We start from the raw sequence: 25,394 nt of genomic DNA, 5'->3' as shown, positions 1-25,394 counted from the left end.
ATTGCCTGCCTTATTCTTATCTAATCCAATAATTATAACCAGTGTGTGAAATACTACCTCTCTCAGGGGCTCTCAAACCCCTAAAGAACACCTAGGACCGACTGAAAACCTCAAAACCACATTTTTTGATGGTTTTCAAAAACTTAAACTAACAAATTTGTATTTATTCATACCCTAAAGTTCGTTTAACAGTCAGCAGCACAGGTAATGCAACTGACAATGAATAGTCAGCAAATGTATATCTGCTCGTATGGATAATACTGGACAAATAAAACAAATATATATGAACCTAGCCTAATTAATACATAATAGCCCCTCTGCTCTAAATTGGAAAAGCCTGATGAAGTCGAGCAACATAATTGTTTTTAAACAGTCTTTAAAGTACGGAAGCTCTGTGAGGTGAGTGAGTAAAAGAAACTCTGGTGATCCATTTTGTAGATCTGATCTAAATACTTTTCTCTCATGTGTTCCTGATTTCAGATAATCTTATTTCTGTGAAACAGGTGGGAAAAAGTTTTTCTAAGTTACTTTTTTCCCATCAAGAAAAACGAGTGAACAAAAAGTTTTGGCAGGTGAATGTTTTTTTTGTTTGGATAATTTTTTAAGATCAAGCGTTTCTTGCTGTAATACTCATTTCAGCCACAAGAGGCTGACGTGCACCACTTCCTCTAAATAGAGCTAAAAGCATTAATGGTGCCTTTTCGGTGGATCACCAGATTTTTTTCTCTCACTTCCTTCTTTGGGCTTCTGCACTAAACAGATAAATGAAAATAATAGCGCTTTGGCTGCACTATATGTGGACCCTGTATGCTCTGAGAAAATGTTAGATTTTAGAATTTGTTACAGCTATACGAATAGAGTGACTGATAAATACAAAAGTCATCCTAGCCCACCGCACAAGACACAGGACCCCTACGATTGTCACTCTAATTATAACCATAGTGAAGCAAATGTTTGCCCTTGCGTTGTCACCTTTAATATAAAAAATGGACATAACAACAGCTGTAAAAACTATAAATATACGCACGACACGGGGTGTATACCTTATCCTCAGGATGCTGCACCTTTGCTGTAGACCCTGAGCCCTTTTTGTGTTTTCTGCCCCAGGTGCCCGACACCAGGGTGCGATGGTTCGGGACATATCACTGGCAACTACGCCTCACACAGAAGGTACAACACACATGAACCGGTCCCTCCCTTTATCTCAATACATCTCTCTTGTTCTGCCTCACATACATCCTAAATGTACCACAAGTAAAGTTACTTTACTCTGCTACTTCTTCTCTCTCAATCACACACACACTCTATATGCTTCAGCTCTGTAACATACACAACATGTATCATTTCTCTGCAGTCTCTCAGGGTGTCCGCGGGCCAGGAAAAGTGGGATAAAGATCATCCACAGTAAAGAGAACAAGGAGGACCAGGAACCTATCAGGTACAGCACAAAAGAGTCGAGCGCTGTTTTTCCAATCAGTACGTTGCTGTTTGGCCGAGCAGGAATAAAGCAGTAATGGCCTCTGACGAGACAACTGTGGTATGAGAGTAAAGTTCGAAGCCAAATCTGAAGGTGCAGGAGAAACTTCAGAGGAGCAGAGGCTGTAGCAGTTTAGAGAGGGGGAGACTCTGCGGTCTCTGGTGAACTCCTGCAGACACACAGGTAAGGAAAGACAGAGAGGCAAGCAGAGAGGGAGAGACGGAGGCAGAGAGAGATTGATCGGACTCTGCCTAAATCCCACAATGGGCTTCTCTGGCCTCAGCCCTGCAGCTGCATTGATTTCTCCGGTGGTGCAGAGCACAAATAACACACTGTGGCCGCTCTCGATCTACTGAGGACAGTAACACTGTTAGTGTGCTCTGTTGACATTCAAATGTCTTTGTCAAATATTTAGAACATTTTCACTCATAACCTTTCTGTCAGATGGCCATTTCTGATGGGGAACTACCTTTGCTCTCGCCAAGGGCAGTAGACTCTATTGAAAATAAAAACCTGGGGGTTTCTAGTCTACCACTGCCTCGATCCATTAGTTTGTTTGTGTTATTGTGTGACTTTGGTGAATCCAAACAAACCCTTTAGAACACCAAAGTCACAGCTGTAGACCAGCAACTCCCGTGTGGTGAGAGGTAAAATTAAAAAAATGTTTCAATAGTCTGGTAGCTTTGAAGAGAGAATAGTGACTTCATAATGACTTCAGTTTGCTTCCTTGTTGTGGCCACTTTTGTGGCAGAAAGACAATCGTTCCTACATGAAAGTTCTCACAACAACATCTCTGGATTATCTTGAGTAACAGGGTCATGATTTCTGGATAGAGACATCGCTTTTGAGTTTTTTAACTGTATTTTTTTTATGCTTGAGTCCCACGAGCTGAATGTCATAAAGTGCCATTGTATTGGAAAGTAGGCAGACATCTCTACTGCCGTTATCTCAACAATCTACATTGATAAATATAGCACTACAGGTCAGAGGAAAAAATATGTATTTTAGATTTTGGGGTGGACTGTCCCCTTAAGGTCTTGAGCTTGGGTGGATGGATTAGTGAAACAAATTCCTCTGACTTCTGATCTACGTTGACTAGAGTAAAGGTCTCGTATTCAACAGAAAGAGCCAGTGTGGCAGACAGCAGTGCACGTGATAACCTCTATATCTCTCTTTGCAGCCAAAAAGCCATGAAGCTGAACTAAAACCAGGTAGCTGCTATTTGCAGACAGACTTGATACTCTCACAACTGTTGCTAGCTTTACCCCATAATCCATTTTGGGAGCTGTGACATTTGGAATAATTTACTGCCTCATTGCATCTGATTAGCACTGGTGCCGATGCCCTGTCAGCATTCCCAAACTGTGATAAGGCTGCCACTGGGACAGCTTTAAATAAGACGATGGTATCTTTGTTTATATCAGAGCAGTGGAGATAGAGGGGAAACAGAAAAATGATGTTGGCTCATACAGTCTGTGGTGTTTTAGTAGTCAGGAGGCAGACACACTGTAGTGTACACCAGAGAGCCAGTAGCAGAGACTCGGCAGGTCAAAATAACACTGTGTCTCCACTACGATGAAAAGATGATGGAATCAACTTTGAATAATGAGCAAGTTGAATGAATGTGTGGCAATAATTGAACTAAACTGTTAAGTATGAACATTCCACTCTGCCCCACCCCCACCCCCACCCCAGGTGTCCAGTCCCAGGTTGTGATGGACAGGGACACGTGACGGGGAAGTACGCATCCCACAGAAGTGCATCGGGATGCCCCATAGCAGCCAAGAGACAAAAGGACGGCTACCTAAACGGCATCCAGTTTACGTGGAAGTCCGGCAAGACGGAGGGCATGTCCTGCCCCACACCGGGCTGTGACGGCTCGGGTCACGTCAGCGGCAGCTTCCTGACACATCGGAGGTGGGTCAAGGGCGCTACGTCCAAGTGCTTCATATCAAGATTTGAAGAGTTGGGTTTCCATTCAATGCTTTGTTTACCAAAACACAAATTCCTTGAGATCCGTATTTCCTTCCTTACAATGAATACAATGAAGAGAACAAATAGTTTGCGTTTCCTACAGATTAAATATATAGGATGTAATGTGTTAATTAGTTAGGAGTGTCACCATATACCGATTGAAGATAACCGCAATGTTCCAAGTTACTACGAGAATCTTTCATCTGGTGCTCTTTTTGCCGGTCAAAAGCGTTATTGTTTCCCAGCACCTCCCTATAGTCGTGTTTTAAGTGTAATTCATTTGCCCATCTTTTTTTTTTTCTTAATTTTCTTTAAATATTGGGAATTCTTTTGGCAACGATAATCATGTAGTGATAATTTCATATTGTGACAGCCCTGTTTCCAGTCTTTATGCTAAGCTAAGCTAACGTCTCCTGGCTTTAGCTACGTGTTTGCCGTACAGACATGAGAGGGGTTTCCCATCGAACTAGCAGCAAGAAAGCGGAGAGTCAAAGCACCGTCTTTGTGTAATATACTGAAACTATTTTTCTCCCTGACGCTGCCTGCAGTCTGTCCGGTTGTCCACGCGCCACCTCGGCCATGAGGAAAGCCAGGCTCTCCGGAGTGGAAATGCTCACAATAAAGCAGCAACGTGCCGGTAACGGTAACTATAACTACCGCTCACCCACACCAACACGAGAAATTCTTCCCAAGCTACAGAGTCATATTGAGCTTTTTGTCCAACACAAAGACTGTTAATCACAGTAATGTGTCACTGCCGCTCTTCCTCTGTAGGACTGGAGCATGAAGAGGACATCAAACAGCTGGATGAAGAAATCAAAGATTTAAGTGAATCGAACTCACAGGTGGAAGCAGACATGATCAAACTCAGAACACAGGTAAGTCACTTCTACATCCAGCAGCCTGTGTGTTTCTGTACATCTGAGTGAGCCAGCACAGCGCCGTACTGTAACATCCTGTCACCCGCCCGTCCTCCCCCAGATCACAACAATGGAGTCCAGCCTGAAGTCCATAGAGGAGGAAAACAAGGTGATTGAACAGCAAAATGAATCTCTCCTGCATGAGCTGGCCAACCTCAGCCAGTCACTGATTAACAGTTTAGCTAATGTCCAGCTCCCTCATATGGTAAGGGCCAACAGGAACGGCAAGCCGGCAAGTTGCAGAACATAGCTGACCGTAGCGTCTATTTTTTGTGCATTTAACCACAGCCGATTGTGCATGCCTCGTCTCAGATGTGGAGCATTGCTTTACTTTCCAAACAGTGAGGGGGAGTTGTGAGATGAGGTTGGATTAGGCATTTTTTCACAGTGGTAAATACTCCAACAACAACGGTTTAGGTGAAACCAAAGTGTATTTACAGTAGTTTACATTGAGGTTTTGTGTGTGCTTTTAGAATGGTGTGATGATTAAAGTATATAGCAAAGTGGTTTACTTACTTTTGGTTGAATTTTTTTTTTTTTTTTTAACATCCATTAACTTCAGTCTTTTATTGTCTATCATTCTATCTTTTTTGGCTCTTGCAGAAGAAGAAAAAAAGTATTACATTCTGTTGTTTGATAGTAGTCACACATCCCGTTTTTCATCCCTCACTATGCCATTCTTTCATGACATCCTCACGTATAATGGATTAGTTAACATTTATTCATTAACAAAGAATCATTCTTTAATTAAGAATCTTGTCTAAGTGGCAAGCTAATTTGATCCTATCCTATCCTCCTTTTATATTTTAGCTGTAGTTCAGATAAGTCCATGATGCTTAGTTAGAATTTGACCTCCGTATTCTGACACCATGGTCTGTCCTGACTCCGTTTGTCTTCATCCATGTCCAGCTTTTTATTTCCCCTGTTCATTTAAGGTCTTCTGTGTGTGTGGCTGTATATCAAATACTGTCCTCTAGTGGTTCAACGTAAGAATATCAGCTTAGTTTCTCAAATCAAACTAACAGAAATGTGTCCCTCCTCTCCCTCCATAGAAACCACTGGCACACAAAGAGCCTCCTCTAAGGAACAACAGCTGCTTACAGCTGCACCAGCAAGTAAGACGATGACTTCACTTCCTCCGTAAATGTTGTCATTATTATGGAAGCAAAGAAAGGCCCTACAATCCTAATACTTGATGATGACATTTATTTCAGAACACATCATAGCCTATAAGAAGATTTTCACACTGTTAAAGGGTAACTTTGGAATTTTTCTACCTGGATTTTCACATGTTTTTGTGTCTAAGTGACTTACAGGGACAACAAGTTCTGCAATTGGTCCGGTATTGAGGGAGAATGCTGCAGATGGCAGCCACTATGTGATCACCCAGGGTAATTCCTCACCTTCAATGGACATCCACTAAAAGAGTCTGACAACTTTATGGAAAGAGTCTCTCTTCTGAAATCTCAAAAGGTTAGATATGTTGCCGGAAGACAGAGGTTGAAACGCTGTAATTTTCTATGTCATGGCTGCATATTTAGATGATCTCACAACGCCTCAACATCTAACTTGTAAAAGTGGCAACCTAAAAATATGGTTGCCATTTTTAGTCACCTTATATTTTGAGTAATTCAAATTCTCTGCAGTTATAATGTAACAAAAATAAGCAGCTGTTTGCTGTCCCTATTTTGTATATGATTAAAAAAATTGTGCCACTGATGGCAACCAAAGGCCAAGAATCGGTTGCCAATTTTCAACCCTGACTGTAGAGGGCTGCCCATATTTATTTGAGCCGGAGAATACGGATGAAGCACTCCTACGAATGAAGAGCGGAGGAGGTGAACCAGTTGCTGCCAGGCCATGAAGCTCAGGAGGCTGCTGGTGACCCTGTGCACCACAGAAGAAGAATACTGCATGGAGGTGGGACCTGTCGCTGGCCCATATTCAGAGCTCACAACAAGAATTCTACTTGAGCAGGAGTAACAATCTGAGCCTGCCAGAGGCAAATGCAAGCACTGTTAGTGGACATAGTAACATCACATTGACGCTGTGTAGTTCTCCTTCAATACTGGACCAATTTCAAGAAACTGTTGACCCCATTAGACACAAAAACATGAGAAAACAGGGTCCAGGTTGAGAAACATACTCCCAAGTCACCCTTTTAAATCCTCCCTCACCTCTGCCTTCCTCTAACAGCTTCCATGTTGTGTCTTTGGTTCCTGCAGGAGCCAATAAGCGAGCAGAACTTTGACGCCTACGTCACCACCCTCACGGATATGTACTCAAGCCAGGACCAGTACCAGAGCCCAGAAAACAAAGTCTTGTTGGAGAACATTAAGCAGGCTGTTCAAGGGATTCAAGTGTAACCGGTCGGCAACGAGAGAGACTTTAGTTCCCCCAACAGGTGTGGGCCGTGAATCAAATCCACATACAAACAGGCAGTGATGGTTTGGTATTATATAGTGTTATTTATTCTAAATTCTGCTCTCTCAAAAAAAATAAGAGGTACGATGCTTAGAAAAGACCTCCAGATGATTTCTTTCTTTTCTTTTCGGGCCTTGCTTTGAAGAAGAACACAAAAAGAGTCAACGGCAAAATAGTTTTTGAGGACATTCACATTTTGTACGTTTTCATATGAGCTGACATCGTGTCATGTAATGTTTCTAGCTGCTCATGTATGCACATTTTTAGTGTATATTTCTGAACAGTAAGCTAAGGATAATGGGGCGCGAGTTCTTTTTATTGCTTGACGGCAAAGCATTTTAGATGAAAAAAAGAAAAAACTGGACAGTGAAATAAAAATGAAAAAAACTACAAGCAAGGAGGAAGCAACTTCTTTTTCTCCTCACTGGATGATTTTGGACTCAATGATTTTAGATGTTTGTTTTTTTTTTCCTTCTTCTTGCGTGTAGATTGTTCAAGAGCAAGAACCGGTTTGCGAATCACTTTATTTTCTGACAATGCTTGAGAAACGTTTGTGTTTTGTTTTGATGAAGAACAAAAAAAACCTGAAAAAAAACCAAGACGTGTAGCTGTAGGTGGGGGCATTTTTAAACTGGTGCTGTAAATGAATCTGGAGAGGAAACTGACCTGATGTATGTATGAATGTATGTATGAATAGTTCTATTGTAAACATCATTACACGGAAACCCGATGGTGGAAAATCCCATGATCTAGGAGAGCCAATTGATTCCCAGAGGAACATGTTCACATGCTCATCCGAAACTAATGTCAAACAGAATGATGTGTAAAGACAATGACCACATTCTAGCCTTTAGGTGTCAAATCTGCGCAATTTGGAGACTTGTGTTGCTTGGATCAAGAAACGTCTCAGCAATATAATAACTAAATCAGTTGTTTATCGTAGGTACGGAATGCAATCTGCAAAGGAAAATGAAAAAAAAAAAAGGTTGGGTATATGCAATTTCTTGTTTATAAGCATAGTGGGGTAACATGAATCTTTTTAATATAGCCTATGTAAAATATTGATTTTTATACAAATCTTTTAATACAAAAAAAGTCTTTTTAAAAATGGAGGAGGGAACCTGGACATTGAGTTTTAGAAGGGAAAGTATATGAGTTCCACTTTTTTTCTGTACGATTTTGCACAGGGACACCTTCGTTTCCATGTTCTGATGTTCTCACAGAAACTGAAAGCAGTACCCGAGAGCCTAAAAGAAGGGTTTCAGAGGGTTTTGTAAAGAGTATTTATAGAGTATGACAGCGGGACTTACAGGGTCACTGTCCCCACTTATGTGCCAGTAGACTATTTGCACTTGTCCTTGAAGATATTACCCTTGCGTACGGCGGCGTGCAATTTTTTTTCCAGACGACCTCTTTGGCACACGATTGGAGCAACCAACTGCTTGGAGCCACTGCAGGCGTGGATTTAGTACCACTGAGAGAGAGAGAGGAGGAACAGGGACTTGGAATCAGAGAGGAAAGGATGATTATAACCATAGCAGTGATACTGTCGGCTGTTATCAAGTGTAAAAACATTGCTCTTTCATTTTTGCTATGTTTTAAGACGATGAAGTTATCCCCCAGCAGCACTTTATATCTAATCACTGTACAGAGGATTAAATAGTCAATCAGTTCAAGGTTTTAAAAAAAAAAGACAAAAAGAAAAAGCTGAAGAGATGGTGAGACGAGACCTTGGAGGGGCCCATGCGCCCCTCCGTTCTGTTGTTCTAGTTGCTAGCGATCATGTTCAGAATTGCCTTTTTCGAGAGCTAATGCAAAAGGTGCTTGTCGTTCACCTGATTGAATCTCATCTATTGTACTTTACTGTCCTCCTTTCGGGACTCTTACTACCCATCATCCATGACTGCATACGCCTTTTTCCACAGCATCGTGTCTGCAGCTTTTTCGCCAATATAGTAACGCTTCGGTAGAGTAATAGCTAGTACCAGTCAGTTTTTTGAATTAATTCTCATTATCAGTAAAAAGGGAAAAATGGATTTTAAAGCACAAACCGGCTGCTCATCTGATGTTGGTACGTAAATAACCAATCTGAATAGAGTTATCTGTGACTATCTATAGGGAACACAAACAGGTTGTCACATATTTAGGAAGCTGACTTTTCATATAAATTATTGTGATTTCATCAGAGTTTTATTATTTTATTTGAGCCGATTCATTCTAAAGGTTGTTTTTCAGTGGCCATCAACAAAGACAGGATTTTGTATAAACTATTGTGCTCTCTGTGGAACTGAAGTTTGATTTATTTTTGTACTACACAGCATGGATTTGTTGACATTTTAATTTTGCTATAAATGTGTGAGATCACAAGTTGCTGTGATATTTCATTTATAAATTGTGAACTTTGTACAATTTTTGTCATGCTGGATGTTGACACATCTTACTCTGAATAAAGTAAAAAGAAAAAGAAAAAAAAAAAAAAGTGTTTCCAGAGGCCTGTAAAATGATTTATTCTGTGTTCATTACAGGTTGATGCTGCAGAGCCCCGTCTTCATATCCATTCTTTTCTTTATTATTATTATTATTTTCTTAAACAGTTTCATGTACAGTATATATGGCCCAGTATCGCAGATCACACACGTGCCTCAAGAGGCTTGACTGTTAACATACACTCCACCAGCAGGTGTCAGCAAACTCAAACTGCACCAGCTCATGCTGGGCAGCTGTCTGAATCATTACAGTGACCTGCTCATGAAAAGCAGCTTAATGCCCCGAATTACGTTCAAAACATAGCCACCGAAATGTAAACTATTCTCAAATGAGCATTGTGTTAATCACCGTGCAAAACAATATAACATATTACTGCAGTATGTGCTCTCCAGAAAAGGAAGGAAAACCCTTGAACATTGTTCCAGTCATTGAAAACAACACAGAAATTGAGAGAAAAATGCCCCTGGAAGTGACTGACATTACTTGACAACTTGTCTTAGTTGAATAATGTTGAATTGGTTAGCGTGTTTAGTTTGGTTGCTAAAGTTGATGTGCTCGCTAGCTTGTGATTCAACTCATGCAAGGAGCAGGTTTCAAATGTGTGTTGGGCATTGCACAGAGAGTTGGATGATAATGAGCGGGAAGTTGGGGTCAAAACAATGAATAAGAGCCCAAAAACCCCGGCTAAACGCTGGCACAAACACGCTACTTTTTTTACTTTGCTAACATTATCTCTTGAAAATGGACCATAACATGACGTGCCATGTTTAACTTTTGTAGCGTTAGCTCAAGGTGTGACTAGATGATATTAACCAGCAAATGGGCTAAAGTATAGAGGGGTAAACTGATGAGAGTCTAACAAACTCGACTCTAAGACTTGTATATTTAGGTACAGCATGTAAAGTTCAGTTCTACATTTGTCAGTAGGCTATTGTTTGTGTTACTGGTGTTCTGGCAGATGGTTAATGTCATTCATTAGAGAGAAAAGTGATTCAGTAATGAATGGTGCGACCCCTGTCTGTCACACGAGCTAGATCTCTGGACAAATGAACTCCAGAATACGGTGGGAACCCTGTTAAAGCGGAGTACAATTTCACACCGCTTTTCTTATGTGATGGCTCTTTAATTATGATAATCTGCTTTCACAATGGAACAATTAAAGAACAATGGAAGGCTGCTTGAAATGGTGTAAATACGAATGAGACAGCACTTTGTTGCAACATATCACGTTACCATGACAACGTTAAAAAAATATATACAATTATGGGTATTTATTTTATACTTGTTACTCCCTGATGTGAACGTTTTCCAGACTCTCACAAGGCGCTCATAAGATGAGAGGTAATTTCAAATCTTTGTTTCTGTGAAAATGTCATATTCCAGGCTGAACACACGTGTGCCGTTCTCTTTGTTTACCTTTTTTTTACATCTCCATGCTTCCACTGTTACCCCTTATTTAACGTCACATTGCAATGAATTGTGGGTAATTCCCTTGGGCAAAGTCTGAATCTAATGCTGACTTACGGAAGGGGTTCATATAGGGCTCAAAATGTCTGCGAGAGAGCGCTCAAACATCGACAATTTGACAGTGAGACAGTCCTAAACCCTCGAGGGCTCTGCAGGAGCGCACCACAAAGTCTGTGAGTCTGTGAGTGGAGATTGGGATTGGGCCACAGTCTCTCACACTCAACCACTTACCAGGTGACATCAATAAGGTTCAGGGTTTAAGGCCTTATGGGGGGCATTGGGATTGGGCCAGTGTGTTCTGTGAGAGGGGTGTGACATGAACAAAGATCCCCTGCAGTGGATCAAACCATGGATGTTGCAGTTATGCGGTATGAGCTTTAACCATCAGGCCACTGGTTCATCCCTACTTGGATTAGTAGACAGTGGTGGAATGTAAGTACTTTTACTCAAGTACTGTATTTAAATGTGAATATGCGGTACTTGTACTTTACTTGAGTATTTCCCTTTTATGCAGATTTATACTTACTACTTCACTACATCTCAGAAAGAAAATATTGTCTCTTTGTAGATGTTACGTATCCCTCTGTGATAATTTGCCTCTTCGTGGCCATTTTGAGTCTGTTTTGTGTTTCTGTGTAATCATTTTGAGTCTTTTTGTAGTTGCTTTGTGTCTCTGAATAGTTGTTTTTGGCTCTTTGTAGTCTTTTTGAGTCCCTATGCCCTTGTTTTGTGTCTTGTTGGTCATTTTGAGTCTCTTTGTAGTTGCTTTGTGTGTCTTTGTGGTTGTTTCGCTCCTTTTCATAGTCATGAGTCTCTTTATGGTCTCTTTGCATCTGTTTTGCATCTCTTAATACTTGATTTAATATCGTTTTAGTCCCTTTTGACTTTGTTTAGTGTCTCTTTGTATTTAGGTTGTGTTTCTTTGTGATTGTTTTCTCCCTTTTAAAATTGTGAGTCTGGCTGTGTCTCTTTGTAGTTGTTTGGTCTCTTTGAGGGTTTGGGTTAGGGTTAGGGTTTACCCTCACACTTTGGGCTCCTGTGCTTGTGCCTCATAGGCCTGTTCAATGATCCATCCGTGCCGCCAACATCTACTTGATTGATTTGGATTTCATCTTTGCCACGTGTGGTGTTCTAAAAAATATGTTAATTATCCTCCATTGAAATTCTCTCTGACACTGTATTCATAAACATGAACATTTTGTACATCTTCCTTATCTCCTTCAAGCTTCGGGGCTGGTATTGTTCGATTTTTAAAGAGGCATTTTTTTATTTAAAATTTGTAATGTAGCCAGTGTCTCCATGAAGATCTATCTCATGGAATACCCCAGTGTGTCTGATTACTCAAGGTCTACTGGTGGGTGCCATCTTTCATTGGCTCTGGCCTTTTCATTTCACTTCTCCTTTATATTTATAATTTGCAGAGGTGAACATGCATTGGTGTTGTTGGTCTGTCACCTGCACTCTGGCTTAGAATAGCCCCAGCTCTCACATCCACAAATGACACATGAACAATATTAGAAATATTCATCAGCGGCATTTGCGTGTCAATATGTGTAAGTTCATCATCATGACCCAACAGCTTGCCAGGAGACATATAAACTGATCTTACTGACCTGGGAGTGTCTCTGTTTCCTGTCCTCCTCTGAGGCCACAGCTCACAAACAGCCCTGAGTAGAGAAAGCAGAATGATTTCAACTAGCAAGGCAAATGGTGTTATATTGTTTCACATGAGCCTCCAGGGCTACATCTGACAAGTCAGCCTGTCTGGAGTAGACATGATTTGTAATCCATCAGTAATTCATGAATCTGATTTCCTTCTTGGTGTGGAACAGCTTCGGGGGTACTGTGGATCATTTATCAGCTTGAAAAGAGGCTTGAAATATGACCTTGGATGCTAAATAGCCTTTGGTTTGGATTTAGATTAACTCTAAAGAGTTTAGATTAAAGAGTGGATGGAGAGCAATAATGGCCCTCCATGAGAACGCGTCAATACATATTGCTAGAATAGAATGCTCCCTGTTAATAAAAAAACACAGTCCATAGAATATTCTGAAACAATGCTTCCGCTGTATATCGGTGCTTCCAGTCTGTCAGGCTGTGGAAATGCTAACAATAGCAATGGGACAGCATTGCTAGCGGTGGAAATGCTAATAATGACACAGCAGCATGCCAGCAAATAGCAGACACAATTACCTCTCTCACCCACACAATACAACAACCAGGAACACCAATGTGGATTGATACTGAGTGGCGTTCCAATTTGATATAAAAGACCAATCAGAGGGTGTAAACTACCAGTCTACTTACTGGTTGTAAGTAAAATATTCTGGTGAGGAGCTCCGTAGTGTAAAAGAGGGCTGACTGTCAATTTGTGGTGTGAGACTGTCATGGAGCTTTACTCAGCGGAACAGCTATCCACAGTTTTTCAGTTAGGCTGTTATGTTATTTTAAAACCCAAACACGTGTATCTGATGTTGGTATATACATCACCATTTTTTCCAAAAACATAAAAAGGTACATTTGAATAAATTATTAAAAATGATCCTATATCATCATTCTGTGTGGTCATGCCCCGTAAAATAGTAAATATAGGCCTATTATACCTGATAACCTTCAAAAGTAGTGTTGTGTAGTGTCATCTCCACATTTACCAGCAGATGTCAGCAAACCCAAACTATTAACATATAGACGCTAGGCGCAGTGATGATGTAGGTATAGGCCACAGATAGTCTATGGTGTTGGTTGACAGGCTTCATGTAAATCTGTCTGTGTTTTAGAAATACTGGGATGTCAACTGATTTTAATGTACATGTAGTTACAGGCACGGTTCCTGTTCTCGCTTTTGATTGGTGCGCCAGTGCCAATAAACCCACAGACTGTACAAGGGCCTACCCAGTGCTCGGCCTTCCTAATTATGCACACCTGTGATTCATGGTAAAGCTAAACAGCCTACATTGTTCGTTGGAAGAGAGTAGTAAGCCAATTGTATTTTAAGTCATACCACGAAAAAGAAATATATCTTAGACATAAGCTAGCGTTAGTGTTATTGAAATGAATGTTTTAGTGCTAAAATAATGTGGACTCTGTGCTTATAATAATTTGTAGGCTATCTTAAACATATTTTTGTATTCTTGCTTGCTGTTAGCGTAAGCTATCATTAGCTATAGTTATTACTCAGTAGCTAACGTTGTTCATTTTGTCTCTCTCCACTAGTGGCAGTAGGCTGTAGACGGGACCTGCACCAGGGGCCCTCGAGCTAAGCTAACGTTAAGCTAGTAAAGTGAAAATGTGTTTTCTTTGCACACCTTTGTTCATTTTTGTCATATTTCTCTTTCAATGCAAACATTAGAACATGACAGAACAAGCACAGGTGTACCGGGCAAAATTGCTATCATTGATAATGACCTGCATTCCATGTAACCAGTAGGTATGCCGGTTGCCGAGCCCTGCGCTTCAGTGATGGAATACATTTGCTCAAGTAGTTTCTACTTTATTGTTGAAATAGGCCTGTAGCCTACTTTACCGTATTATTTCTATTGTATGCTACTTAAACATCCAATTGATTATATGGATATTTTTTTACTCCATTAAATTTAACATTTGGCTATTTGACAACCAGCTACAACATTGATCAATAATAACACTTATAGAGGCCTGCATACCAAGCCGTTTCATTTTCGATACAAGCACATTTTACTTCTGTAGTTCTTTCTAAGATTTTGAATGCGGTACTTTGCTAATGGAGTATTTTTTTTACACTTTTACTTTGGGGTGTGAATATTTCACCTCTACATGGTCGGGACACCTTCAATGAAAAGGAGCCATGTCCTATAAAGTTACACTCCATGTTCCTAATCAAACATGTCTACTGTTTAAAAAGCTCTATATCAACCTGAATCCAAATATGGAGGGACTCCTCGCTCTTGTAGTTTGACAAACAATTTAGAATGATTAATTCAGTCAAAAGCTTGAGATGCATCCAGGAAACCCATAAATATTGTAGTGTTATGTTTCCTATACTTACTAAAAACGTTCTTCAGTGCATAAATATGTAAGTCTGTGCTATGTTTTTAAAAACCAAATTGATTGTCAGTGGTTATTATATTCTTGAAGCCTATCTAAGAGAATTCGTTGTAATACTTTATACGCAATACGGAGCAATTGGTCTGTAATTTTCAATGTTGGATATTTTATCTTTGATTATTGGCTCTAACAAAACAGTCAGGAACTCTGCCATGCATTAACAATCCAGAAAAACACATGCTTTGTTCACTGCCAATTTCTCAATGGCATACAACACTTCATCAGGTCTAATAAACACACCAGTATCATTAAGAACATCACCAATATTAAATTCATCACTCTTCACACTGTTGAAAATATTACTATAATGTTTACTCCACAGATCTGCAATATTGTCCAAACCAGTAGCCCATCAATATTGGATGGCAAGGGCATCTTAATGTTATTGGCAACCTTAACTTCTTTCCAGAAATCATAGACATTATTCTGCTGAAGCTTTTTGGCCATGGAGTTTGCCCTCATGGCCTGTTCATTTCTTGTAATAAAGCGCACAGTATATTTAAATCTAGCAAATTTGCGTGTTTGTTGTGTTCACACTCTGGACCATATCTTGCTTTTCCTGATAAAATCCAGTTTTTAAAAGCTTCTTTAGCCTCTATATGGAGTTCAGACACATTCCATCCTGGCCTGAGATCATGTTGTTTAGTGCTTTATTTGCAGAATAATTCATTGCCATTATTTAGACAATTCACAGTTTTATCATACATTATGCATAGATTACTATTGTGGTTTTGGTTTTTACAGTTAATGTTGCCACACAGGATTGTATTACTTTATATTACTCAGGCTCTTATCAGTTTGTGAATTGTAATGCAAGAAATCATCTTCTGTGAGCTTTGACCGATCTACATTAAAACTTTGTTCATGATTATCATAACTGATCAACTCAGGTCGACTCTCAACAATGAATCTCATAGAGACAGGTATGTGATCTGTTGTAGCCGCTCATACAGGATAGCAACATGAGCATCAGTTGTACATATATACAGTGATCCAGCCAAGAGGTTGCATGCTTCACTGTACTGTATATGTGTAGCTCTACTGGCAACAGCACTTTGCTGGAAATTACCAACTTGCTATCTTGACAAAATTGCATGAGGTGTTGACCAAACAGAGTTATTATCTGATATATCAGCAGGCATTCTGCCACGCACGGTAGATCTGTTGTGGATTCCCCTGCCCCATGGAAATCATTAATGACCGAATGAAGTTAATCCAGGTCTTATTTGGCTAATAAAGTCTCTTGTATACACAAAGGTATCGGCGCTCTCCATGCGCGTGTCAGTAACAATGCGTCGCGCTCTGTCCCAGGCGCAACCACGCGAGTTATTGGACACAACTGTAATATGTCTCACGAGCCTATCTGCAAGGCAGCAGATGCCCCGGCCTCAGGCATGTTCCTTTACGACAACTGAACATCGTCAATTTCTTCCTCTCACTCTTCCATTGGTCTATTCTTTCCTGAATTTGTAACACACAGCCCCATCTCTCTCTCTCTCTCTCTCTCTCTCTCTCTCTCTCTCTCTCTCTCTCTCTCTTTCCCTGCCTGTCTATCTCTCTCTCCCTCTCTCTCCCCCTCCCTCCCTGCCTGTCTCTCTCTCTCTCTCTCTCTCTCTCTCTCTCTCTCTCTCTCTCTCTCTCTCTCTCTCTCTCTCTTTCCCTGCCTGTCTATCTCTCTCTCCCTCTCTCTCCCCCTCCCTCCCTGCCTGTCTCTCTCTCTCTCCCCCCGTTGAGCGAACTCTCAGTTAGTGTGTGAGAGGCTCGGCTCGGCTCACTGCTAGCAATGGCGCTGCGGGCTGGCCAGCTCTTTTCTCGGTGTCTACTCGCGGTGGCTTTGTTACTGCTCGCCAGCGGACCGCAGTTTGCGCTTTGTTGTCCGAGTCGCTGTTTATGCTTCAGAACCACCGTGAGATGTATGCATCTAAACTTGGAAACCGTGCCAGCAGTCTCTCCTCAGACTACCATTCTGTAAGTAGCTTTTCCCCTGAAAACTAACGGGAACCCACCCACTCCAGACGGGACTGCAATGAATGCTGAACGCCTGTGCATTTATTTATTTCTACATTTGAGGCCTGTGGTAAAGTTATAAGGGCTGATAATCTTTGCGTTAATTATTCACTGTGTTAAAACAAACTTTTTTTTAAACTGCTCAATCACTGATTAAAGTAGTAATGTGGGTGCTGTGGTAGTGCAGAGGTTATTACAATGTCTGGGAAAGTTTTCACCCACTTGTGACACCTGCCAGTGAGTTGAGCTGCTGGCTGTAGAGGTTAATGAACAGGGTTTAGGGTCACACAGCTGGTGAAGCAATGTGGAGGGCCAGGCTCTTCACCAGAGTTCCCCTACATGAAAGAGCTGGTATGGAGAACTACTGAAGTGTTAACATCTCCTTCATGGAGACATGCGTTGATTCATTATATTGAAACCTACACAGCTGGACAATAAGTGAGTTGATCAGAACCTCAGTCCTGTCCGTTAGTCTTCATTTGGCTTGTTGACATTCTTTGGGGAAATGTGTACCGTCTTGGTATCCTGGAAACCTCCTTGTTCAAGGACAGGCTTGACGAGTAGGCTTGCTTTAAACAATGGATCCTGACACACATTGTGATAGAGACGCTATGTGGAGCAGCTCTCAAAGCGGCTTCCTCCTCTGTAGTCAGAACAGTCATCATTGTGTTTGGATGGGTTTTGTTACACAGGTTAAACTCCATGTTTGACTACCCCCCTCTGAGATGAAAGGAAGGAAATACTTCTCAGTTGACAAGCTCTTGTGAACGTGGTCCTGGTTGTCAGGAGCACTCTGCTACAGTCACCCAACTCAACAAGTTCATTTTTGATGTTCGCTGGCCACAGTTTCTCAGAACTGCAGTGACAGATCTGTCCAATCTCCCAAATATGTTGCACCCATTGTCTTTAATTGGCCTCTGCGATCTTGTTGTGCATTGAGTCCATACTGCATGGACCTATTAATAGCTTCATTCAGCCTGTGCACAGTGGGACAAAGAGCCACTCAGCCAGCCTGTAGCACAGCAGCATGAAGTAGCCTTGTCCTCTTGTCGTTTGGGGTCAGCCCACAGCCCATGGTGCAGCCCTGCCCAGATACCCCCAAAGGAAAGATAAAAAGTCACCACAGCAATGAAAGGCTTGTTTAGGTCTTGTGTAGGATGTGTCTAAATCTGGTAGCGGGCCGATCGGAGCAGGAGAGCATGCTGTGGTTTCCCAGAAGCCTTCATGCTGGTGAGCTTTGAAGCAGCAGCCACTTGTCGCTTTCCCCCCCTTACTCGGCTGTCATGTCAGGACACGAATGAAGTTCCTACTTACTGCCCAGCTCTAACTCATTCTGCTCTATAAAATGTCCAACCCCAAAAGATCCGAGACACCACACTTGAGCTCACCTAAGAGTCGGTTCCTTGGCTGCAGTTTGTGGTCTGTTTGCTGCGGCTGATCAAACTAAGCCTCATAGCGTGGTGGTCTAAATGGATTGAAACATGTCTGTAGAGGAGTGCACAGTGTACAGCTTCTAACTGTAAGTGTGTTTTCTCCTTTGGTTAACTTTGGAGCGATACTGTTGCATCAAAGGTCTTGAGGTTTCAAGCTCTTCCTCTAGATCCTGAGAGTTTAGCAGGATTAAATCATAGTGGTAGAGCTTTCAGAGACTCTTGACCTGTAGCTATGTGCTGCATATATGTAGGCACTGCATTCCTCCTTCAACCTGATGCTATCATAAGAGTGTGAGATGATTCGCCATACAATCCTTTAGCACACAGGTAGTGTAATCTGATGGACAACAAAACATAGTTTAAACATTACAAATATATACTCCTACTTACTTATGGCATGATTTCAAGCAGTTTTGTTTGTCATTAAATGTCCTTCATTATGATCCTTTAGTTGCTGACATGTGAGATCCAGATCGATTGATCGAGTCAAGGCCCACATCTACACTAGGGTGTACATGCTGCTTATTATCTTTGTTGTGTCTTTAGCTTCAGTACATGTGGGGGACTCACTTTAGGTTTCAGTAGACTGTGAAACTCTATATGTATGCAGCTCTACAGTATCATGTTTAGGATGAGATCATATGATTAGTGTTTGAGTCGTATTAGTGTCTTCTTCAACTTCTTGAAACTCATATCTATTTGTTTTCTGTGGGCCACGGCAGTAGAGAAGTATTGACTCAGAAGTACTGCTGCATGTTGGCTTTGTGCCAACAGCTTTTCTACATGACACTAGGAACAAGGAACATGGACATTTTTTCCCCAGATTTTTTTGGTTCTGTGCGGCCTAAATAGTTTTTCAGCTGTTTTCTCTAAGGACTTTCTGTTTGAGGCATGTCGGTAGATTGCGTTTCCTCTCTGTGATGACGCTGCTGCATATCTTCCCAGGGATTTGGGAGTTTGAGAAATGATTACTTTTACATTAGCACTATCAAATATGAAGTGTTTTTACTGGTATTACCTCAGCAGCTCAACATGACAAGTGAATGTAATCCGTCCCAAAACCAAAATGTTGATTCTTTACTTTATTATCATCGATAGTTGTAAGTCGTTAGTGGCTCAATAAAAACACCATTCAAATATTGAGGAAATCAAGTACCTCAGCAGTGTACTTCAGTACAGAATAGTGTATAATGTGTATAATGTATCTGGCATTTGGTCAAATGTAAACAGTGATGTAAAATGTCTCTAACTCCAATCCAAGTACTTTTACCTCCAATCTGTACTCCGTTGAAGTACTTCAATACATTTATTTACTGTTAAGTTGTAGAATTGTCACATTAAACTGCAGTTTACTGTTTCTGTGTGTTTAGCTCCGTTAGCTGTTAGCTCTGATTTGGCCCACTGGCAGCTAACAGCTAACTAGATCAGTGATAGTAAGAGGATGAGAAGACACGCTCCAGTGGAGTCAGTGCTCAGTTCATTTAGTCACATGCTAAGCGATAGTTATACGTACGTGTGTGTGTGTGTGTGTGTGTGTGTGTGTGTGTGTGTGTGTGTTGAGTGAATGGCAGTGTTAAATGGAATGAGTGTCCAGATCATGAGTAGAATCTGGTGTTTTGGCTCAGGAAGGCTGCTGAGTGAGTTTAGTCGGGGTTGATTGTGTTCCGGTGTCACCGGTTGTAATTGCACTGCATGGTTCTGCCTGGTAATGGCTGTGATAAGCAGACACATTTCTGAGCTCTGCATGGAGAGCTACCTGGTGGTCAGCGGCCAGCCATTGTTCTCTGTCTAAAGGTCTTTCACCCCTCACCCGGCTCACGGCCCAAAACAGTGGCTGGTCTCCCTGAGAGTAGTAGCGTTTGTGAGTCAGGGAGGGAAAGTGGAGTTCCATTGTGTGGAATTTGCTGCAGTCAGGCTTTGTGAGGCGCTCGGTCTCTGCAGCATTATGGAATGCAAAGCCAGAAATCCCTAAAGCTTCACTCATTTGCACAGGGAGATTGGGCCCAAGATAGTTGTTGACAGGACCTCCACTGGCCCCTTCCTTTGCCCATCCAATGCAGAACAGCTGGTGAATTTAGGAGAACACTGGTTCACATTTCTTCTGAATAAGAATTCTGGTTATTTTAAACCTGATTTTACTAGGTGATTACTTTTCAAAGCGTACTGCACTGTGTGTACAGCCACTTTGATAGAATCATGTTCTTCATGGAGGGCCAAGGCAGCTTCTAACAAACACACAAAAACACATGTTGGTCTAAAAATGATGTAACATTGTGGGTTTGACTATCCAGTGGAGAGCAGTGGTACCAGCTGTGGCCTGCGGTGTACATTGGCTAAGTGACGTAAGTGCGACAAATAAGTAAAGGTCAAAAAATACCCAGTAAATACCGAAGATAAGTCCTAATGCATCACCATTACGTGCTCAGCATTCCCAGCTGAAGAAAGGATATTTGTGAGCAGACCTGGATGGGACAGTGGGTAAGGAAAGGTTGTGTAGAGTTTTGAAGGACTCTTGCTGTCCACCAGCACTCCCTTGACAAGAAGCAAATCCATGTGGTTTTTACACAGGATGTGCTTTGCAGAGAACCGTCGCAGCCATGTTTGGAGATCCTGGTTCACTGTTCCTCCAACCGAGCGAGGAGCCGGCCATGTTCTTGTTTAGGAATGACTCATGCACGCCCAAGAGTCCTTGGCAAGCCCACTTGGGCATGTGTCACAAAGCCAAACGACTCCCCTGACTAGAGAGGGAGAGACTGAGAGGAGAGGTCCACACATGGAACTCAGATGCTGGTGGAGTTGGGCAGCAGCCAGGTTCACTCGTCCTCCTGGCTCAGACAAGAATTTAGAGAAACCTCTTCTGAAATGTTTTCATTGCAGCTATAGTCCCCATTTGAACAGTTTGGCATCATATGACTTTAGTTTGCTTTGTTAATACACAGAACGCTTTAAACCTACCGTGGTAAATGCCATGGTTGCAGATATGCACATCAGTGGCAGTGGCAGATATGTTCTGCTGCTAGTGCTATGAGAGTGGTTGTTTTCTTAGCAAATGCACTCCAGCTTTCCTCTCACTTCCAGTCATTGCTGAGCAGTGACATTAAGCCTGTACATCATGCCAGTGGTCTGACCGTTCAGCTACAAACATGGATCCAGGACAATCATTTGTCACACACACAAACACAGGATTTGTTGGGGATATATGTCTTTACCCATGAATCCCAAACTGTGCCCACATTGAATGATGTGTCATTGTTCGTGCTGCCTGCTGTTTTTGATGCTGAGGTTTGCCATGTCAGTAGATATAAGTGATATCCTGTCAGTGCCACGCAGATGTATTGCTCCTCCCTAGTTGTCCAGAGCATTAGTTAACAACCTTAGAGGCTTTACTACCCTGGCAAGCATACGATCCTGGTAGTGAATCATTTCACCGTGTGTCAGTGCTCTGAGGTGCCTGGCTAAGGGAGCACATGGTTGTTTATCAGTGTCACTGACAGACATGATCATTTACTGCAATAAATCACTTTTTGATTTGACAGCTGTCTGTTGCTGGGGTTACCATTACCAATTGATGGGGGCTTGGGGCAAACCGCCCCGTAAAGGTTCAGAGCGTGCTTTAGATACAGGGCTACCACAGGGAGGGTTTCTCTCTGTGTGCTCTTTTGTGTTCAATTTAGAATCAACGGATGTGAATCCTTTGTTAATGTATTACGTTATATGAGGACTAACATAGAAGAGATTGTAGTAACTGCGCCCCCCCCCCCCTGAGACCACATCCACATGAATCTGGTTCAACGTGTAAATGTGTAGTTGATCATACAGCAGAGGTGTTGTCATTAAACAGTGTGGATGTTGATTTAGTCAGACAACATAATTCAATAATTAAATAATGATAAAGTCAGTCCATACCAGATGTTGGCTGTGATTCATAGTTTGGCTGTCTGCCAAGTGAAAAGACGACAAAGAAGAAGAGACTTAGACGCAAACTGTTCTCACACGATGTGGAATGTGGACATCGTCTGAGTGGAGCTGCTGGTGTGTGAAATGTGTTGTAAAGCAGTGTAATTGTCCTGTGTGAGGTACTCTGTCCCTACATCACCTCAGTGCACTCACTGGACCTGCAGTTCTATCTCAGACAAACATTGTCTAGTCTAAATATTCTAATTATCTTTGAGAAATGTAAGCCTTGAGTTTAGTTTATGCCAAAAAGCTGCAATGCAAACAAAAGAATGTAATGATAAACTTTGGCTTTCAGTCTCTGGTACAGTACAAAACTCTCCCAAGGAGTAAATCTTTATTACATCTTTTATTTAAAAATCATTTTCCTGTAGTCTCTTGGCTCCGTTCTTATCACATTCTTATTATGAGCCTAAGTGTGTGTAAGTGACAAGTGACTTTGTTTTCAGAAAGAAATCAAATGATCCTTAGTTTTGCCCTCACTGTATTAATGCTATAACTGTCACATTCCCATGGCTCCGTCATTACTGAGCCAGCTTTGTGTGTTGGCAACACTCAGAATAGTGTGTGAGCCTCTGCTGGGCAGCTAGCCTGGCTGATTATAGCTCCCTCTGGCACAGTGCCATCAATACACATCCATGGAACTTTTGATATGTCCCGGAACAAATAGCATAGAACATGCTCATTTTTTGTGGTCACCCAATGAACGATTTCCTGAAGACAAATTCTTTGTTTACTAAATGTCCTCCATACATACCGCTGCTTTTCAGTACAGCATCACAAAGCAGCCTGATAGATCCTCTTGTTCCTCTGACAAAGTGTATCATTACTTCCTGTTTATTTGTAAAACAGTTGGGGATTTTGCTGTCATGCTTGCAACAGAAGCATTTGTATTAGTGTTACTGTTATGAATTAGCATCATAAAAGAAGAGCCTTGTTGCTGATCTTGTTGTGGATGTGTTTGGCACGCACACAAGGCTTTTATTAACAGATCCACAGACAAACGCACAGCACAGTTCAGAGTCAAAAGACACTTTTCAGTCTCACTTGGTGCAAGCCTGAGAGCTCTTGTGGGATACATCCAGACACCTTCCATCTGCAGCTGATGCTGTGAACACAGCCTGCTGCCACAGATAACACGCAGTCATCTCAACCGGTGAGACACACAAAATAATAACCACCAACCAGGACTACTGCTTCAGTTAACAAACTTACATTGACCCTCAGCAATCACTAGTGGGAGAAGTCAGGACAGCAGGTCTTACAGGGGTTTGGATATTTGTGCTGATAGTATAGAAGACAGCACTGTGTGTGAATGCTGTGACCCTTCCATTGACTAGACTGACCCCAGCAGTGATCACAAGCAGTGCCTTCATGTATGCACTTGTGATGGGTGCTGCTTGAACCAGCACGTAGCCCTCTTCCTCCTCCTCCTCCTCCTCCTCCTCCTCCTTCCCCTCACCTTATCTCTCTTAGCTGGAGGCACATAGGCAGGACAGCCCCTGCCTCAGCATGTTGGGGGAGCACTCTGCACCCTGGGCCCGTTGCTAGGGAGGTGAGAGAGGTGCTGTACCTGTTCACCCAGCAGTGAAAACCCTCAACCCTCGCTCCACTCAGCATGTTTTTGACATTTCCTCAGTACTCCTGGTGCATTAAACCTGTTGATGTGTTAGAGTCTTATCTTGACATTAAAAACTTCAGTGGGGTTTCTCACACACATACTGAAGGTGGTGCCAGAAACAACAATATCATCGTAGCTGAAGGACGTTTCCCGCAAATTCTTGCACTCGCTCACAGTCTATATGGAAGGAAGTCAGCATGTGAAAAAGTGAGACTCCGTCTGATTGCATCCATATGTGAAGGCTGTTACAGAGCCAATGACCTATAAACATTTCACCCACAATGAAATCAGTTGATAGCAAATCATTTGGCCCTCATTTTCATAGAAATATGAGGAACCAAAAACTCAGGAATGTACAGCTTTATGGAGCTTACTTTGCCCAATGTGCACAGAGTGCAATAGATTACATTAATGCTAAACTAATGGATAAATACAGCACATAAAATACATACGTAAACCTGGTAGGGCTGTACCGAAAGTCTTTTTTTTTTACACACAAAGCTTCTATTGAAGTTTACAAATGACTTGTATCTTTTATCAGTCAATTTTGACTTTTGGACTTCACAATGTACTGGAGTTATTGGAAATGTTTGGACCACAAGAGTCGGAAGCAATCCCACTTAGCCACCAGTGGAATTCTAATTCTTCATATAAGAGACTAATCTCAGTGTAGTCTGGTCTTTATCTGCAACTGTGCTGAAATACCAGCTCTGAACGCGATGAATAGACATGCAGCATTCAAATGTTGATTCACAATTGGAACGTCAACGTTATGAATGAACTTTGGAAGTATTTGCCACAGCCCCAAAGGTTTGGGATGGATTTCATAGCAAGAAAGGTTGTGTCTGACAAACAGCTTCTCCTTCAAACTGAGCAAAGGCTGATCTCTATTCTCATCACCCCGGCGTCTTGGCCGTTTTGCATAATCATTGGAGAACATTATGTCTGTGTGACGCAGTCTCAGAGTATTTGCTTTGTAAGGTCATTGGCTAACTAGAATGCTGGGAGACAGTTGAGCTCTTACTGGGGGAGTTGGTCTTTCTAGAGGAGAAAGGCTAATGCAGTCCTCCCTTTCCTCACTGCTGTGATAAATCTGCTGTGTGGTTCTTCTCTTTGGCTGGAAGTGTTTTCAATAGACTTTTGTCTCCGGATGCCATGCTGGGTCAAATAATGCAACAGTCTACCGTGGTAGCTGTAGATGTGGGATAAAGCAAACCGTACATTGGTAGGGTGTGAATGCTTTTAGGAATAGTGAGGGCTGATGTAAACCCTTTCTAAATGCCTGGTTCCACTTACACAACTCATCTTGTGAAAATACATTTAGCAAATGGCTTAGCTGAAGATCAGATGGCTTACAGCCTAAGTTCCACAAACATAACATCAGTGTTCCACTGCATCACTTGTCATGCTGTGGCTGGTAATGCCACATGGCTGAAGGAATGACTTCACCTTCACAGGGCTGTTTAGAGTATTAGGGTCTCTAGCTTGTCACTGTCATGGCATGCTGAGTCATTCTTTGTAAGACCAGTGCCATTATGTCAGAGCAT

General features: G+C 41.8%; 2 protein-coding genes across 8 annotated transcripts in view; both read left to right on the top strand.

Annotated features, from left to right (window-relative positions):
- The window catches only part of myt1lb (myelin transcription factor 1-like, b), a 103,043-nt gene extending 93,715 nt beyond the window's left edge, over window positions 1-9,328 (top strand). For 5 of the 7 annotated variants that reach the window (XM_068717809.1, XM_068717807.1, XM_068717808.1 and 2 more), the window contains 8 exons: window positions 1,108-1,170; window positions 1,355-1,438; window positions 3,173-3,394; window positions 4,000-4,094; window positions 4,226-4,329; window positions 4,433-4,576; window positions 5,424-5,486; window positions 6,597-9,328. In XM_068717809.1, the coding sequence (XP_068573910.1) occupies window positions 1,108-1,170; window positions 1,355-1,438; window positions 3,173-3,394; window positions 4,000-4,094; window positions 4,226-4,329; window positions 4,433-4,576; window positions 5,424-5,486; window positions 6,597-6,737 (916 nt within the window). In that variant the 3' untranslated portion in view covers window positions 6,738-9,328. The remainder of the gene's footprint in view (window positions 1-1,107; window positions 1,171-1,354; window positions 1,439-3,172; window positions 3,395-3,999; window positions 4,095-4,225; window positions 4,330-4,432; window positions 4,577-5,423; window positions 5,487-6,596) is intronic. The other 2 variants (XM_068717812.1, XM_068717811.1) reach the window with 2 other exon arrangements.
- Window positions 9,329-16,576: 7,248 nt separating this feature from the next.
- Window positions 16,577-25,394, top strand: part of LOC137877731 (peroxidasin) — a 45,080-nt gene continuing 36,262 nt past the window's right edge. The window contains exon 1 of the mRNA XM_068717794.1: window positions 16,577-16,800. Coding sequence (XP_068573895.1) covers window positions 16,616-16,800 — 185 coding nt within the window. The 5' untranslated portion in view covers window positions 16,577-16,615. The remainder of the gene's footprint in view (window positions 16,801-25,394) is intronic.

This window comes from Cebidichthys violaceus, unplaced genomic scaffold (assembly GCF_023349555.1).
Source record: "Cebidichthys violaceus isolate CVI_PGR_0920_01 unplaced genomic scaffold, fCebVio1.0.p SCAF_22, whole genome shotgun sequence".
Lineage (NCBI taxonomy): Eukaryota > Metazoa > Chordata > Actinopteri > Perciformes > Stichaeidae > Cebidichthys > Cebidichthys violaceus.
The sequence above is the reverse complement of the archived record's forward strand: the minus strand, read 5'-3'. Positions and strand labels throughout refer to the sequence as shown.